The following is a 17610-nucleotide window of genomic DNA, read 5'->3' on the forward strand; positions in this document are numbered from 1 at the left end:
GTGTAAGAATTTAATGTATTTAAATTTAAAAAAGAAAAAAAAAACAGGTAACACTCACCTTTTCCATCTCAATGAGGAAGGAGTCGATGTAGTCTCTTGGAGATGAGGGGTCAAGGTCCGCTCTGTGTTCTTTGATTTTGAGTTCAACAAAGTCAATAATCTTCTGTAACACACGAAATATCTCCTGATGAGGTCCAGGTATCCTCTTCATCAGCCAAGGAATTGTGTTGTACACCTACAGAGCATGGAGACAAATACCAGATCCTCTCAGTCTGTGAACACTATAGCTGTTATTCACTGAAGTTTCTACTGCACACCTGGTGGGGTGGGTAGGTGGACTGATACCTTTAATACACTGAATAATTCTAATCACCAGTTCTGCACTTGCTGTCTTTAGAGATGCCTCACCTGTGTCGTAAAACCTCCCTGTAAGCGCACAACATCATTCAAGCCCTGAAGAATAGACTGGTACTGCTTGTCATTGTATTCAAATCGATTCCCAAACACCAAGCAGCAGATGATGTTGGAAACAGCGTTGTTTATCAGTGTCTGGCCATTAAAAGACTTGCCTGTAAAATAAAAAAGAGAACAGAGATTAAGTAAAATCTTACGTCAAAATAGTAAGTGTGTGATGAGCCACAGAAAAATATCAAATGTTTTCCAGTAAACTCATTCATGCCTTGATGGTCTGCAAAGGCCTCTGTGAGATATTGGCACTCCTGCTGGATGAATACTTCCAGGGTCTTCTTGCCCAAACCAAAGTTTCTGAGTGTATGAAGAGCAAATCTCCTCCGCTGTTTCCATGGATAACCATTTGACGTCACAAGACCTTACAAGAAATTAAAGAAATATATATAAAAACATTGAGATTATTGGTTGTGGATGTAGGTAAATTTAGCAACTTTTCTAAACAAAATGTAACAAACAATACCGTTATTTCCAATTATTTCTTCAAACATTGGTATAATAGGTCGATCTGTGAAGTCTTCTCCTCGTTGGACCAGGGCCTCTTTCACATGTTTGTAGCCATTAATGATCACAGCCCTTTCTCCAAAGAGATGAAGGCTAAAAATATTCCCATATTCCTCTGCAAACTGAACACAGAAGATGTATTTGTGTTTAACTGATATTTGGCATTTGTTGTTATGAATTAAACCAGTGCAGAAGGCTACCAAGACAGGTTAAGTGAAGCAAACCAAACACAATAAGCATTTTGGCTGAAAATTGTTGACATGAACAGAGGACAACCACAACAGTTAACCATGACGAGGAAGGTGCATGAAAACCAGAAAAAATTAAGATGTGTGGATGAGAAGCAAGACAGTGGTTACGTCCAAGTAAAACTCCATATTCCTTCAATATAAATTTCTTTGTCCATTACAATATCATCTTTCTAAGCCAGTGCAAAGCTAAAAGGTCTACAAAAACACAAAACCCCAAAGTAGCCCACTGCAGGTTGTATCACGTTTGTTGACATAGTCCACAACAAGCACCTTTACACCTCTACAGTTACAGTTTTGGCTTATCATTCAGATGTCAGTGGGGGCGCTGGGATCCTAAGTAAATTGGGCTGAAAAGTGGTTTTTTTGGGGTTTTTTTTTTAACAGGACCTGGTCTGGTGTAGTTAAATAAACAAATGAATGAATAAATCAACAAATGAATAAACGAATTAATAAATTGATCAATTAATTAATAAATACATATTTAAGGAAGACTGGATCCTGTCTGAACGTGTTCCAGCTCTTAATTTACTTTTTTGACGCCTGTACTTTGATTTGATTATTTTCATCCGTGAAAATGCCATTTCACAGAGGTAAGTGGATCCAAAGTAGGCATTTATTTTTAATGCACGTGCTGAATTTAACTTATTTTTTTAGTGCAAGAAATTATATACGAGGTAAACTTAGCACATTTCAGAAGCAGTCAGATATTTATCCAACACTTAAAGAAAGAAGAAAAAAAAAACTACTATATGGCAATTATTCACACTTTTATACGGAATCATACTGTAGCCTACTTCTGTCAGCTGCAGGTGAAGTCTGGTAGGTTGAAGACGATGAAGATCTCCGATAAAAGGGAGAGCATGCGGACCAGGAGGAAAGTTTCTCGGTTTTATGTTCTTCAAAATATCGCTCAGTAGTAGAAATACAAAGACAAATATCAAAATACTCTTGGTGTCTAACCACTCCAAACCAAGAACGCTGTATATTGCCTCCATTTCTTCGCTTTACCTGCAACAAAACGACTGAACAGACTGCGGTCAAACCAGCCGCTCCAGCACTTCAAGTACGACTATATTGTCGGCTTTACGGTAAAACAATACGCAAGGAAAGCGGACAATCAGCGCTAAAACACTGCAGCGTGTAAAATGACCGGTTTTCAATATAAACGACGTGTTATTAGTGGCGGTGCTGGTAGGAAGTGGGTTAAATAGATGCTACAGTATTATCCTCTTAAGTTTTTGTGTAATTGGGTCACATGACCTGGAGGTTAATCAGCTAAAATTAACATGAAAAAATTCATGAAATACATTAATATAAACAAGTCATTGTTACTTAAATCAGTGCAATGGCTGTGACTGAGCATTGTCTGTGAGGGGCTTGTAGTTTGACTCAAAAGCACAAAGCCGTCCCATTGCAGGAATATTTCATTAGAAACTCTGTAAAAGAACAGCAGTCTGAAACCTTTTTTTTAGTTATTTATTTATGTTTTAAGTCTAAAACTAGCAAATCTTCACCATATAAGCTCACATGCCTTCATATGTGTTTGTGGGTGTGGTTTTCTATGCCTGCAAGGCGAGGACCCATTGAAATGGTGTTGGCTCCATTCTAACTGGTTATTTTGACTCATCAATTTGAGTTTCTTATACACTGCTCAAAAAATAAAGGGAACACTAAAATAACACATCCTAGATCTGAATGAATGATATATTCTTATTAAACACTTTGTTCTTTACATAGTCGAATGTGCTGACAACAAAATCACACAAAAGTTATCAGTGGAAATCAAATTTATTAACCCATGGAGGCCTGGATTTGGAGTCACACTCAAAATTAAAGTGGAAAAACACACTACATGCTGATCCAACGTTGATGTAATATCCTTAAAACAAGTAAAAATGAGGCTCAGTAGTGTGTGTGGCCTCCACGTGTCTGTATGACCTTCCTACAACGCCTAGGCATGCTCCTGATGAGGTGGCGAATGGTCTCCTGAGGGATCTCCTCCCAGACCTGGACTAAAGCATCCACCAACTCCTGGACAGTCTGTGGTGCAACGTGGCATTGGTGGATGGAGACATGATGTCCCAGATGTGCTCAGTTGGATTCAGGTCTGGGGAACGGGCAGGCCAGTCCATAGCATCAATGCTTTCGTCTTGCAGGAACACTCCAGCCACATTGTCTAGCATTGTCTTGCATTAGGAGGAACCCATGGCCAACCGCATCAGCATATGGTCTCACAAGGGGTCTGAGGATCTCATCTTGGTACCTAATGGCAGTCAGGCTACCTCTGGCGAGCACATGGAGGGCTGTGCGGCCCCCCCAAAGAAATGCTACCCTACACCATTACTGACCCACTGCCAAACTGGTCATGCTGGAGGATGTTGCAGGCAGCAGAACGTTTTCCAGACTCTGTCACATCTGTCACATGTGCTCAGTGTGAACCTGCTTTCATCTGTGAAGAGCACAGGGCGCCAGTGGTGAAGTTGCCAATCTTGGTGTTCTCTGGCAAATGCCAGAAGTCCTGTACAGTGTTGGGCTGTAAGCACAACCCCCACCTGTGGACGTTGGCCCTCATACCACCCTCATGGAGTCTGTTTCTGACCATTTGAGCAGACACATGCACATTTGTGGTCTGCTGGAGGTCATTTTGCAGGGCTCTGGCAGTGCTCTGAAAACCTATGTTTTTTAGATCAGCCTTTAACACATGATAGTGATGTCACTTGAGAAACTTGTGATATTTATAATTTATAAGGTTTCTATGTTTTTATTCTTGTTTTTATCCCTGTCCAGCAATTTGATCAACTAGAATTGTATAAATAAAATAGGGTTAGTTTTAAACTCAGGGAGCCATATAAACCACATAAAACTTATAACCAGCACTTCCACTTTTATTGTTTTCCCCTATTGTTATATTTGACCACCAACATGTGATAATGAAAAAACAACATAATTTCTGCATAATTTGAGTGGAAGATTTTGCCGTATTTTTTAACCAGTTACTGGCTAATTTTACGTAAGTGACTGAAATGCTGCCAAAAACTGTGGACAGAAAAAAGTTACACTTCTTAAACGAGCTAAAGAAGTAAATGGACATCTACTCAGTAGGGTAGCTCTAAATACCACTAAAGTACAGCTCTCAAATAATTAACTGCCATATAAAATAAGAATAAAAGCTACATCGTTTCTAGATGTAAAATGTCTCGATCAACGAGACGAGTAGATTTTCCTTGCTTAGTTGTGCTTAGTTGTGCTTAGTTCTTTTATATACAGTCTATGCTTGTGCGCGTTCATGCATTGGACACAACAACGGCCCTCTTCCATCTCATTGGTCATTTAGTGCAGCCCTACACTGTCAAAAATACAAACTGAAAAAAACATAAAGAACAAAAACGGATATTGGTTAAACAAGCATTAATCACGGAGAGTCGCGTGTTTTTGAATGAAATGTTCTTTTATTTTTTGGAATTACAGGGAAAGTCTCCAAAACTGACCAGTTGATTGCAATTGACGGGTTAATGATCACTGGTTTACACATTCTTAAATTATTTTTTATGTTAACATGAGAATTTTAACTCAATTTTTAATTATTATTTTGTGTAAATTATTGCATTTTATCTGAATAATCACCAGATCACGTGACACAGTTACACAAAAACAGTGCTGACGGGTATTTCTAAATACCTGTAATAACTCTTTTCTTATTTTGAAAATCGTTACATGTTGTAGAGTATCAGCACTGGCTTTGTTAGCTTCCCAGTTAACTTACCGTAAAGCCCAAAATACGGGCGCACACTGGGGCACAAGTGGTTTAAAGTGTAAAAATACTCCTTTGCATCTAAAAACATAAAAATAAACTGTTACAAAAATTTGTTATTGAAACTAAACGCATCAATAGCCTAAAATTTGAAAACACAATGGTAACTAATTAATTTATAACATAGATTCCAAAGAAGTAGGGACTCTTTGTAAGATACAAATGAAAACAGAATGCAGTTATTTGCAAATCTCATAAACCCATATTTTATTCCTAGTAGAACATTAACAATATATCAATAATTGAACAGTGTAAAGAGTAAAAAGTGTTTAGTCAGCTTTCTTCAGAGCTTCTTCAGCTTAGCACCAAATTCCTACACCAGCAATAATAGTACATAACACATTTTCTTAATAAAGCTGGGATTGGTTCTGCTTATTTTATAGCATTTAGCCTCTGATTAGAAGAACACACAGTAAAGATGTGGCACTTTCTGTACGATATCATACTGCTGAGCTGCATTGAGTGTTTTGTGATGTGTGCACTGCAGAGAGTTTGAGCAGGGATCAAATAGGTGTGGTTTGCAGCATGTTATGCAAGCAGGCTTTCCCCTTTGTACAGGCTGGGCACAGTTTTCCTTTATGTTTTTTGCTTCTCTTGGATTTGCTGATAAAGGCATAAACCAAACGTGAACATACAGCAGAAAAACGCTGCTCTGTCAAGCACCGATATTCTTATTGCTGCGGCCTGTTTTTGCTTTCTTTAACCATGTGGCTTTTTGATTTTATGTGGAGTTTTGAGCTGAAGTTGCTTTTCTTGTTTATTTTTCTGTTCATCCTGATAGCAGACTTTCTCAAAAACAGGAAACCTCCAAATTTTCCTCCAGGACCACCAGCTCTCCCTTTGATTGGGAATATCTTGAGTGTGGATAATAAACACCCACACAAATATTTCACCAAGGTACTGTTTTATTATTTTATTCCGGATTCAGATCGAGGGGTTTGTGAGTCAGCATTTTTTTTTTTTTTTAAGTTGTTTTCAAATCAATTTTGGCAAGATGCAGGGTTATTTATTTATGCTTTGCTTTTCACATTTACACATTCTTCATACAAGTGTGGTTTCTGCTAAGAAATATGGACTTTTTTAAACTAGTTCCTGATCAAATACGTGCAAGTAATTGGAATTAAGTTGAATATCTCTCATACATTCTGCACAGTTGCCAAAAATTACCCTGCATGTTGACAAAAATCAAAACCTTCCTAAAAGAAACTTATAAGACTTTAACAATAATTATTATTTATGATATAACATAGTTTAGACATGTTTAGACATATGTTGCAGATGCTGGCATCTAGTTGTCAAATTGTAAATATGACTGGAAAATTTGACTTGAAGGCCCCTGACAACACGTGAAATGATATCCTGTTTCCATTTCATTGCAATTAAATGCTTTATGTTGGTTTCCTCAGTTTATTTTTGCTTAATTCACAATTTATCAAGCTCAAACAATGCACTGATGCATTTTGTTTCAGTAGTGTTTGTTAAATGTTGTCTACAGCTGGCTGACGTCTATGGGAATGTCTTCAGTGTTCGCCTCGGCAGACAAACTGAGGTGTTTTTGTCAGGGTATAAGATGGTGAAGGAGGCCATAGTGACACAAGCTGAGAACTTTGTGGATCGACCATACAGTGCAATTTCCGACACGTTTTATTCTGGACTATCAAGTATGACATCTATCTCTTAAAAGCCACATAGTGTAGAGACATTGGTTTCCATAATTTGTTATTTGTATTCACATTTGTGTGTTTGTATCTAGACGGTCTTTTCATGAGCAACGGTGAAACCTGGAAGAAACAGAGACGCTTTGCTTTGTCTACCTTACGCAACTTCGGCTTAGGCAAAAACACCATGGAACAATGTATCTGTGAGGAGATCAAATACCTGCAGGAGGAGATAGAGAAGGAGAAAGGTGTTTCACACTGAGTATAACACATAACCAATTCATATTCCTGCACAAGCAACAGTCTCTTTTGAAGCAGTGCCTTCTTCTTCCTTAGGTGGGCCTTTCAGCCCTGCAGGCCTCTTCAACAATGCTGTATCGAACATTATTTGCCAGCTGGTGATGGCGAAAAGATTTGACTACAGTGATCACCAGTTTCAGACCAAGCTAAAAAGTCTGAACGAGGGGATTTTACTGGAGGGGAGCATATGGGGTATCGTAAGTCAAAAAACAATTTTCCCGCACAGAAATGTCAGAAATTTATTTCAGATATAGAAAGAAGATGTTTGATGTTTTTTTAATCACCTCTTTTCTTCTGAACAGCTCTATGAGTCATTTCCTGGGGTAATGAAACACTTGCCAGGTCCTCACAACAAAATCTTCAGCAATTACGGGCACGCACAAGACTTCCTCAGTCAGGAAGTAGATAAGCACAAGAAAGACCTGGACCACAACAATCCCCGGGACTACATTGATGCTTTTCTAATTGAAATGGAGAAGGTATGTAGACAACTGCAATTGTACTTGTTGGACTCTACGAAAAGAGTAAATTGCTATCAAGCTACGAGGCTATAACTATTGTTTTCTTTGCATTTCGGAGTAGCACAAAGAGTCCAACCTGGGCTTCAATGAGACCAATCTGGCTCTCTGCTCTCTGGATCTTTTCGTAGCTGGAACAGAAACAACATCCACCACTCTGATGTGGGCTTTGGTTTACCTCATCAAACACCCTGATATCCAAGGTGGGTGACATGTTATATATTATAAAGAGCTAATAAGCTTGACATACAATGTTGGTTTCTTTTACTAGTTTAAACTTTAACAGCGCATACTGAGGCACTTTTAGCAAGACAAGCTCAACATGTTCTGGTTGAACAATGCTGTTGGCAAACACTCTGTTTCAACAAGTGATAACAATTTAATTTGTATTTCATCTAGCCTATCCAACAAGACAAAAACAACAATGCTCAGTCTAAAAGTATCAAGTACAGTGACAAAAATAATGAAGTAGTCTGACAAAAAGTCCATCATTGATTGTTCTTGTTGTGGACAAATGCTCTTTATTGCTGAGTGAGGCTTAATAAATCGTTGACCTACTGTGGTTTACCAGCGTGTACGCTAGATGGCAGTGAAAGACAGTATGGTGAAGAAGAAGGAGACAGGAAGTGAGTTAAGTTAGAGTTACAGACACTGAACGTGATGTTGATGTAACATGTTCCAGATTCAGTTAACATGCTGAATAAAGCAGTGTTCCAACTCCATAATTGAGTGTTCCCTGACGACACAACATATTGGCGACGAGGATGAATCTACTCCAGCCTACGCCCTTTCTATAAAGCATCGGAGAACCACCTGTCCCATTCAAGACATGGGCTGATGATTCCAAATCCAATCCAAAGTTGTGTGTAAATATTTTTATTTTCTTTGTTTGTTTGCTTATAGGTAATTTCGTGCAGCTCAATTTTTTCGCCTCCTTGGACCATGTTAAGCTTCTGCCCGCAATGCATTGTGGTCTATATTAACCCGTCTAGTGACCATCGATGCTCGCTACTTTTCAAGATGCATTGTGGGTAATTTTGAGTGCCCTACTTTTTTCTCTCTGGACATTTGGACACTCCGACAAAATGGCGTGACCCCTATATAGGGCACTATGTAGGGAGTAGGGTGCACATTCGAACACAGCCATGGATTCGGACTTTTGATAACTTGCTAGCGATGTCTGGGCTGGATCTGCCAGAAGCGCGTAAGTGTGCACTTCTCATCCACTGCTTGGGTGTGGAAGGTCAGAGACCTTTTTACACATTGACGGTCGCTGATGACAAATATGAAACAGCGCTGGAGGCTCTGATGAATTTCTTTACGCCAAAAGTGAACATAGTTGCAGAGCGTTACCATTTCAGACAACGAAGACAACACCCAGGTGAGACAACCGATCAGTTCAATGCTGCTTTAAAAGAACTGGTTACTATGTGTCAGTTTGGAAACATGGACGAGTAGATGAGAAGGTATCAAATTGTGGAAAAGACTATTTCTGTATGCATCCGGGACGTTTATTACTAAAAGTGCCTCTCACACTCCCCAAGGCGTTGGTGATAGTGAGACAAATTGAAACTGCTGTGTCGGAGACAAAAGCTTTTTGTGACAGCGCAACATACAGTACTGTCCAGGCTGTTCGCCATTAAAAACAACGTCACCGTGGATTAAAGAAAGACAAGCCGAAACCACACTTACATTCCCCAAATGGTAGTACAAAAGCCTGCTACAGATGTTGATCAACTCAGCACACCGCTAACTTTAAAGGATGTCCAGTGAAAGACGCCTTTTGCAACTTATGCAAAAAGAGGAGACATTTTGCAAAAGTCTGTGGGGGAAACAAACACGTGAGTGAAGTGGAAACTGTTCCAGAAGTGACTATTCTGAATGTCAACACATGTAACTCTGATAATATTATGTGCACAGTACAAATTAATGCCCCAGGTGCAGAAGTTGAGCTAATGCTAGTCACAGGATCTGCAGTGTCCGTTTTACCAGAAGCAATGGTTACTGAGCTCTTCCTGAAAGCTTTTCTTACGGAACCAACACTCAAACTCAAGGACTATGGTGGAAATCCTATTGCTGTGAAAGGCTGTTTACAGGCTAATGTAGCATTCGGGACTGTAAAACTAGCAGAACTCTACGTGGTCTATAAGGGATCAGCAATCCTAGGAAGGCATTTATTCCACTTATTAGAAATGCAGGTGGCAGATGGTCACATTACTCCAAGCTGTGCTAACCAACGGGTTCCTTCTGTTGCAAACATAGAAACAGAAATGATAGGATGTGCTAAAGCATTTTTACATAAAGTAAAAGTGCATCCAGGAATTACACCAGTCCAACAGAAACTACGCAGACTGCCTTTCTCAGTCAGAGAAGCTGTGTCCAAAGAGTAAAAGAAAATGGTGGAACAGGATATCATCGAACAGGTAGAGTCATCCGAGTGGATATCACCGATAGTGATAACTACCAGAGAAGACAGATTAGATCCAAGACTTTGTGTAGACCGGAGAGAGCCCAACAAAGCTGTAGTAGCAGACAGCTCTCCGCTCCCACACATGGAGGAAATGTTCGCGGAGTTGAGTGGAGCTACACTGTTTTCTACATTAGATCTGAAAAGCGCTTATTACCAGTTGCCGCTACACGAGGACAGTCATAGTTTAACCACCTTCATTACCCATGATGGCTTGTTTCGATTCAAGCGGGTACCATTTGGACTTGCATCTGGTCCCAGCTGTTTCCAGAGGATGATGGCAACCATCCTAAAAGATTTGCCGGGGGTCCAGTGCTATTTAGACGGCATCATCGTCGCCAGCATTACAGCTGAGGAACATGATAACAGACTGAAAGCTGCGTTTTTGCTTATCAAGGAGGCTGGGCTCAAATTCAATCTGCCGAAATGCCATTTCAGACAAGCAGAACTGTTATTCTTAGGGTTCATTGTGTCAGGGAAGGGACTGCAACCCGATGCCTCACAAGTGACTGCTGTTTCACAAGCACCTCCACCTACAGACCTGCCCAAATTGATGTTGTTCCTAGGCCTCACATCCTGGTATTCAAAGTTCATACCAGACTACGCTGCTGTTGTGGAACTTCTCCGTGGTACAGACACATTCACCTGGACACTGGAAGCTCAAAAGAGCTTTGAGACTCTAAAAAGACTGATAGTAAACAGCTCAGCGCTCTCTCTCTTCAACCCAGATTTGCCAACCGTGGTCACAACTGCATGGATCTGATTACAGACTCGGAGCAGTACTCACACAGATCCACAAAGGTACAGTCGAAAAGGCTGTGGCATTCGCTTCACGCACGCTCACCAAGGCAGAGAGAAAATACTCAATGGTGGAAAAGGAGGCCCTGGGGTGCGTGTGGGCAACTGAAAAGTGCAGAACATATCTGTGGGGGAGACACTTCACATTAAGAACGGACCATAGTCCCCTCACCCCACTTCTCACCACAAAGGGTCACGGACGTGCAGGTATGCGGATAGCTAGATGGTCATCTAGATTGCCATCATTCAACTATGACATTCAGTACAAACCAGGCCGAGAGAATATTGCAGCGGACTGTTTGTCCCATCTTCCACTGCCAAGTTCAGAACCTCCTCCAGTGGATGACGTGGACGTGGAGCTCACTGGTGCTCTCACAGCGATTACTGACTTGGAGTTCAAAACTGCACATGCTTCATGCCCCATACAGTCCCAACTACATGAACTGCTCACTACAAGATGGCCAAAATCACAAAATTCCCTGGAGCCAAAACTGCAACCATTTTATAAACTCAGGCATAAACTCTCTCTACAAGACAACGTAGTGGTGTGTGGCACACACAGACTTGTAGTACCGGACAGTCTCCAGCCAAAACTGATCTCTCTGGCTCATGACAAACATCAAGGGATCGTGAACAAAACAGAGACTTAGAGAAACATATTGGTGGTCAGGCATGGATGCGTAAGTTGAAGCAGCCATAAAAGCATGCATTACAAGCCAATCAGATGACAAGTCGGCAGTCACACAAACCCCCATTACAACCTGTGCCGTACCCAGAGGAAGCATGAAAAAAGGTGGCTATTGATGTGGTCAGACCCTTTGATAAGCGCCTGCGGACTGTCGCTTTTCCAGTACACTTGTTGTTACTTGTTATCATAGTAAGTGGCAAGAACTGTCCTTCGTCCCAAATGTCACCTCAAACACTGTAATTCAGTTTCTACGTGTAGTTTTCAGCAGAGAAGGTGGCCCAAAAGAAGTCGTTTCGGACAAGGGATCTCAATTCGTCTCAAAGGAGTTCGAAACTTTCCTTTGTGAAAGAGTAATCGTACACAGGAAAAACAGAAAAAGAGCAAGACATACACTGACATAAAGCGAGGAGCTACACTTGTGTTCTTCAAATGTGGATCATACGCCCGAGTGAAGAAACCTGGCATCCTCCCTAAAACTCAGAGCAAGTTCTCAGAGAGATGGAGAGAAGAGGAAAGTAAACCTACTTACTACCGGATGGAAGATGTTGGAACACATCTTATCTGGCACCTGTCTCAACGCAGGTGATGAAAAATGACAGTAGACAGTTGCCTCTGGATTTTGTAAAGATTCCTGAGGTATCTCAACCAGTAACACCTCGGGTCAGACCAGTCAAGACCAGAAGAGCACCCGAGTGGACTAAGGACTATGTGTGTTAAATAAATTCAGGAGCCAGTGAGAACTCCTGAAATGTTCTAGTTAGACAAACGCAAATAAAGTTAATTGTTAATGCTTGGTTAATGAATTGAAAAATTCTCCTTTGACATGTTTAGCTATTATTCACATAGACAGGGGTTTGCTTTATTAAGGGGGATATGTGGTGTACCAGCGTGTACGCTAGATGGCAGTAAAAGACAGTATGGTGAAGAAGAAGGAGACAGGAAGTGAGTTAAGTTAGAGTTACAGACACTGAACGTGATGTTGATGTAACATGTTCCAGATTCAGTTAACATGCTGAATAAAGCAGTGTTCCAACTCCATAATTGAGTGCTCCCTGACGACACAACACCTACCAAGAAGATATTTGTTAGCAAATACATTCAGTCTTTGGACCTCACTACAAAGCAGGTTCAATATATCCAGGTATCTTTACATGACCTGGATTAAATAAAAATAAAGATCTAGCTAGGTGGTATTATGATGCTGATGGTTAAGTGAACAAGCTCAGGTTTTTCAGCTCTAGATACAGAACCAGTCAAAAGTTTGGACACACTTTCCTATTTGATTTAATATAAAAATGAGTCCTGGTACTGGTTTTACTGGTAGTGTATGTGTGTATTCTTGAAAAGTGGGCGGAGTTGGCATCAGATGACCAATCACAAATATGTACTTGGAAGCTGAAAAGCAACACGGCCGCTTCAACCAAAGCAGAAAGAAAAATTAACAAAAAGAAGAAAAAAAAGATTATTGACTATATGAATATGTAATTTAATAAGCTAATCAACAGCATAACTATAATAACATTTGCTGTTTGTTTACTATGTGTGGTGCTAGAGTTTTATTGAGGCATTTGAGAAAGTTTTCAGTCATAATCTGTCAGATGCAACACTGACGTTTTCAAATGGTCTTTACATCAAATAAGGAACAAACACTGAAAGAGATTAAAACCAGATTCATATTTTTGACAAGTTTTCTAAATGTATCTTCTCTCCTTCAGGCTGTGAAATGCTGAACATTTTTTTCTGACTGTTTTATTCAATTTTAAACCATTTTATAAGATGTGTGTGGGTATAGATGTGCACATACAGACTTCTCTTGTCATCACTTGCAACTTAAAGTGTTTAAATTTTCTTTTATAGAGAAAGTCCATGCAGAGATTGACAGAGTGATTGGACAGACCCGCCAGCCGTCCATGGCCGACAGACCAAACATGCCTTACACTGATGCTGTCATTCATGAGGTTCAGAGGATGGGAAATATTGTTCCTCTCAATGGACCAAGGATGGCTGCCAACGATACAACTCTGGGAGGTTATTTCATACCTAAGGTGCTTTTACTTTACAGCCGTTAAAAGAGTAACCACTGTGAAGTTGTGCTTTTGCAGCATATCTTGGTGTTATCCTGGGGTTTTGTGTTTTTAGGGTACTTCCATTATTCCCATGCTGACTTCTGTGCTGTTTGACAAGAATGAATGGGAGACTCCAGACACTTTTAACCCTGGACACTTCCTGGATGCTAACGGAAAGTTTGTCAAGAGGGAAGCATTCCTGCCCTTCTCTGCAGGTAATACCCAAATTTCATACTTTATAGTCCCATGAAACAGATTGAGAGCACTAATTTCCTGTGGATATTTACATTTCTAATGAAAACCAAAGACAGTACACCCTTAGTGTAGTCTCTTATGCCTGATCAGCCACTCTGGTCCAAACAGGAGCTTGCTAAACACTTCTCATCAACTCACCTCCTGTCATGATCTGAGATTTTGGTTTAGTTTTTCTGGTCTTGTCATGCTTAGTTCTGTTTTCCTTGTCATATTTTGTACGTTTTCCCTTGTGTGTTCTGTTTTGTGTTCTGTTTCTTGTTCGTTAGTACACCTGGTTTGACTTGCTCATTCACTTCACCTCTTCCTTATTAGTTCTTTAGTGTCTTTAAGCCTGTTGGTTTTAGTTCCTCCTGGCCAGTTCATTCTGTCAGGGTTGAGCATTGAAGGGAGAATGTAAGCGCAGGCTTACAATGCAGGAGGCAGGCCAGTTCATTGCAATCTTCATGCCATGTACCCATCGCTTTTCCGCTGTTCGTTGTCATAGTTAAAACCTTGTTCCTGCACCTGCCTGCCTCCTGCCTCGTAAACCTGCACAAAACCAAATTTCTGCACATTTAGGACACAAACTAGCCCAAAAGTTATGTATAGAGAAATATATATGATTAAAAAACACAAATCTTTTTAATCAATGTGTTGTCATCCTTAGCTTTTAAGCCTGTATGTCTTTGTTCTTCAGGGAAACGTGTGTGTCTTGGAGAAGGCCTCGCCAAGATGGAGCTGTTCCTGTTTTTGGTGGGATTACTGCAGAAGTTCTCCTTCTCTGTTCCCGATGGAGTAGAGCTGAGTACAGAAGGAATTACTGGAACTACGCGGATACCTCATCCCTACAAGGTTTATGCTAAGGTTCGCTGAGTTATGCAGCTTCTCAGCATATAATTTTCTTAACCAGTGTGTAACAAAGACTGGGCAAAATGTTTTAGGTGACAAGTTATATTTACTGCTGGATGATCGCTGTCATTGAGGAGAATCTGTTAATTCTCTTTAGGTGTACACGTAGTTCTGGCCAATGGTTATTTTTAACATAACAATACTGATGTATAAATAACATTGTTAATAAAAAAAAATACTGAAAAATATTCTGTTAACACACATTATGTACTATTACTGATGAACTGTATTGTTTAACAATGCATTTGAACAATTTCCTATATAAATGATTTTTCATTAACCTGGTTAAAGTCATTTCTAAAAATGCAACATAACGCTGAACATTAACAATGCAGGGGTGCATCTAGCTGCACCAAGGTTCAAGGTTCAAAGAATCTTTATTATCCCAAGAGGGTAATTTGTTGTACAGCCAGCAGTAAAAACAATCAGTCACAAACACACAGATTAAAAGGACTATGATAAAAATAATAAATTAATAAAAAAATTAAAACTACTTGTTCAACAGGGCAATGGCTGCAGGGACAAAAGAGTATTTGTGTCTGTTAGTCCTGCATTTTGGTAGGATGTACCTACGCCCTGATGGAAGCAGCAAAAATTCACAAGCCAATGGGTGGCTTTGGTCTGCAAAGATTAAATGAGCCTTGTTTAGCACTCTGGTTTGATGCAGGGCTGAAAGGTCACTCAGGGAGATCCCTGCAAATTTCCCACATAGTCTAACAATCCCCTGGAATCTATTCTTGTTCTTGAGAGAAATGGAGCCGTACAAACAGATAAAAGAGAAGGTTAAAAGTGATTCAGTGAAACAAGAATAAACAATTTGCATAAATGTCCTGTCAACATTAAAACTACGAAGCTTCCGATAAAAATATGTGCGCTGGTGAGCCTTCCTGCACACAGCATCCACATGAAGATCAAAGGTCAGCCTGTCATCCAAGTCGTTGCCCAGATGTTTATAAGTGCTAACCAGCTCTACTGCCCAGTTCTCAATCCTGACAGGAGAGATGTTTGTAGGATTCTTCCGAAAGTCAATGCACATTTCTACCCAATGCACACCACAGGTGATTGACAAGTCACTGGAGGAGGACAGAAATGTCTTTCCAAACATGTTTGGATCACCAGTGTCCCTACACCTGTTTAAAGTAATTTTTAAATTTGTTTCCGAATTTAGTCATCCTTTAAAAATATTGACATTTGGCTTCACATTTCTAGAAGTCCTTTAAGTACACCTACAACTTTTACTGCTTTTTGATGCTTTCCTTGCACCACCTGTAATGCATTTAATATTTTATGTAAAGCACTTTGAATTGTCTTACCTTGCCTTACTAATGTTATGTAAGGCTAGCAATAAATTACATAACAGTTCTAAGTTATATGGTAGCAATAGATTAGAAAATGTAGGAAAACCATGTCATATATAGTTTTCAGCAAGTGTATCAAAGGACTACACATCAACTCAGACAATCAAGATTTTCACATTGGAGCTGAAAATAAATTATAAAAATGCTCAAAGAGTATCTTAGTGTTAATTAGTGCTGACTAAGCCAGAGCTGCATGGTCTGAACAAGAGCTAGCAAAGCTTCTAATTGATTTTATGGTAAGTTACATCATGAAGTATAGAGAAATATATATCACGTTGTTATGGCTGTCAGCTATTCAGCACAAGAAACTGATGAGGATCTGATTAGCTGAAGAGCCACAGCTGGACCCAGATTAAGATTGACAGATGGATCCCACCTCCTCTACGCCTGATTGGCCCACAGATGATTTAGTTCCGGGAAGGCTGACCAATCCCTGAGGACATCCACCTTTAAACCTGCAACAGTAATTGAGGCGACTGTGGCCAGTGGGAAGCAGTTTGCCAATCTTTGCCAGCTACTGGACAGTGGGGCAGTTTGCTTTCTGGGAGTGAATTAGTGTCTTGTGTAGTGGTAAGGAGTTTCGTAGAGAGTTATATTCGTACTGCTAAAGGCTATTTGTATTCTAAGTTTGAATTATCATCCCTGCTTGAGTTTCTGCCTGAGGCTGTTTAAGTTAAATTGCCTGAGATTAAGTTGAGTTTGAATTGCGGTGAGATACCCTTTCAGAATCCTGTTTTTTGGGGAGATTTCTTTTGTTCAATTTATATTATTACCCGTTGTGGGACACTTTCTGTTTGTTTGGTTCTAACATGTTTTTCTTTATTGACTATTTACTTGGACTTGGATAAGTGATTCGATTGTTTGGAACCCATTTTCAGTTTATACATAGCATTTTTATTGTCAGTTAAATCTTGTTGCTTTACTTCATCCTGTGTCCAACTCGCTTATGTTCCGTCTCTGTGCCCCTAGGTTGTGGGGACGTCAGTCTTATTTTAGAAAATATAAGAATGTGGACTAAGGGAGATATTTCTGACGTTTTATCAAAAGGAAGGATACAATTCAGGTCAAGACAGAGCCCAGCCCCAGTGTCAGCAGCCCTGACAGCTACCAACGTGGAATAAGCCATGCGAATCATTGTGGTCAGACATCAAGCGTCACAAACTGCACCCAAAACAACCAACCTACCTTTCTATGGATGTTACGGCCCCTGCTGTTTGCAGACAGCTGAGGCCGCTTGTGTGTGATTAGGGGCAGCAGAGCGCTGCCCGGAGTGGCCAAGGCCAGCGCCTTTGTCCCCGCCCCTGTGTGACTGGCACCCCTCTGGACCAGTCAGGCTGCAGCCTACGGAGAAGCTCAGGCTGAAAAGGCTGCAGCCGAGGCAGGTCTGGAGGGGGAGAAACCAGAATGGCTCCGGCCTCTCTCCCCCTCATGTTGTGCACCCGGTGTGCGTGTGTCGCGACCACCTCTTTTTCCACAATGGGTGCTTTAAGTGTTTAGTTGAGTTAAGTTTACTTTGTGTTTGTGTTAGAGCTGGGCTAGGTTAGCGTTTTATTGTGTTGTGACGACGGTCACTTTAGTTA

At 40.4% G+C, this 17610-nt stretch overlaps 2 protein-coding genes across 2 annotated transcripts in view; one reads left to right on the forward strand and one right to left on the reverse strand.

Annotated features, from left to right (window-relative positions):
- Positions 1–17610, reverse strand: part of LOC121653080 (cytochrome P450 2J4-like) — a 35432-nt gene that overhangs the window by 6246 nt on the left and 11576 nt on the right. Inside the window, exons 10-12 of the mRNA XM_042006292.1 lie at positions 932–1094; positions 409–569; positions 59–235 (exon numbers count right to left, since the gene is read on the reverse strand). Coding sequence (XP_041862226.1) covers positions 59–235; positions 409–569; positions 932–1094 — 501 coding nt within the window. The remainder of the gene's footprint in view (positions 1–58; positions 236–408; positions 570–931; positions 1095–17610) is intronic.
- LOC121653298 (cytochrome P450 2J4-like) lies at positions 5625–14952 on the forward strand. The gene is made up of 9 exons (XM_042006673.1): positions 5625–5931; positions 6530–6695; positions 6788–6940; positions 7029–7189; positions 7295–7471; positions 7575–7713; positions 13321–13508; positions 13603–13744; positions 14461–14952. Exons 1-9 carry the CDS (start codon positions 5740–5742, stop codon positions 14634–14636), a joined length of 1494 nt encoding a protein of 497 aa, XP_041862607.1. The 5' UTR covers positions 5625–5739; the 3' UTR covers positions 14637–14952.

The sequence above is a fragment of the Melanotaenia boesemani genome, chromosome 14 (assembly GCF_017639745.1).
Source record: "Melanotaenia boesemani isolate fMelBoe1 chromosome 14, fMelBoe1.pri, whole genome shotgun sequence".
NCBI lineage: Eukaryota > Metazoa > Chordata > Actinopteri > Atheriniformes > Melanotaeniidae > Melanotaenia > Melanotaenia boesemani.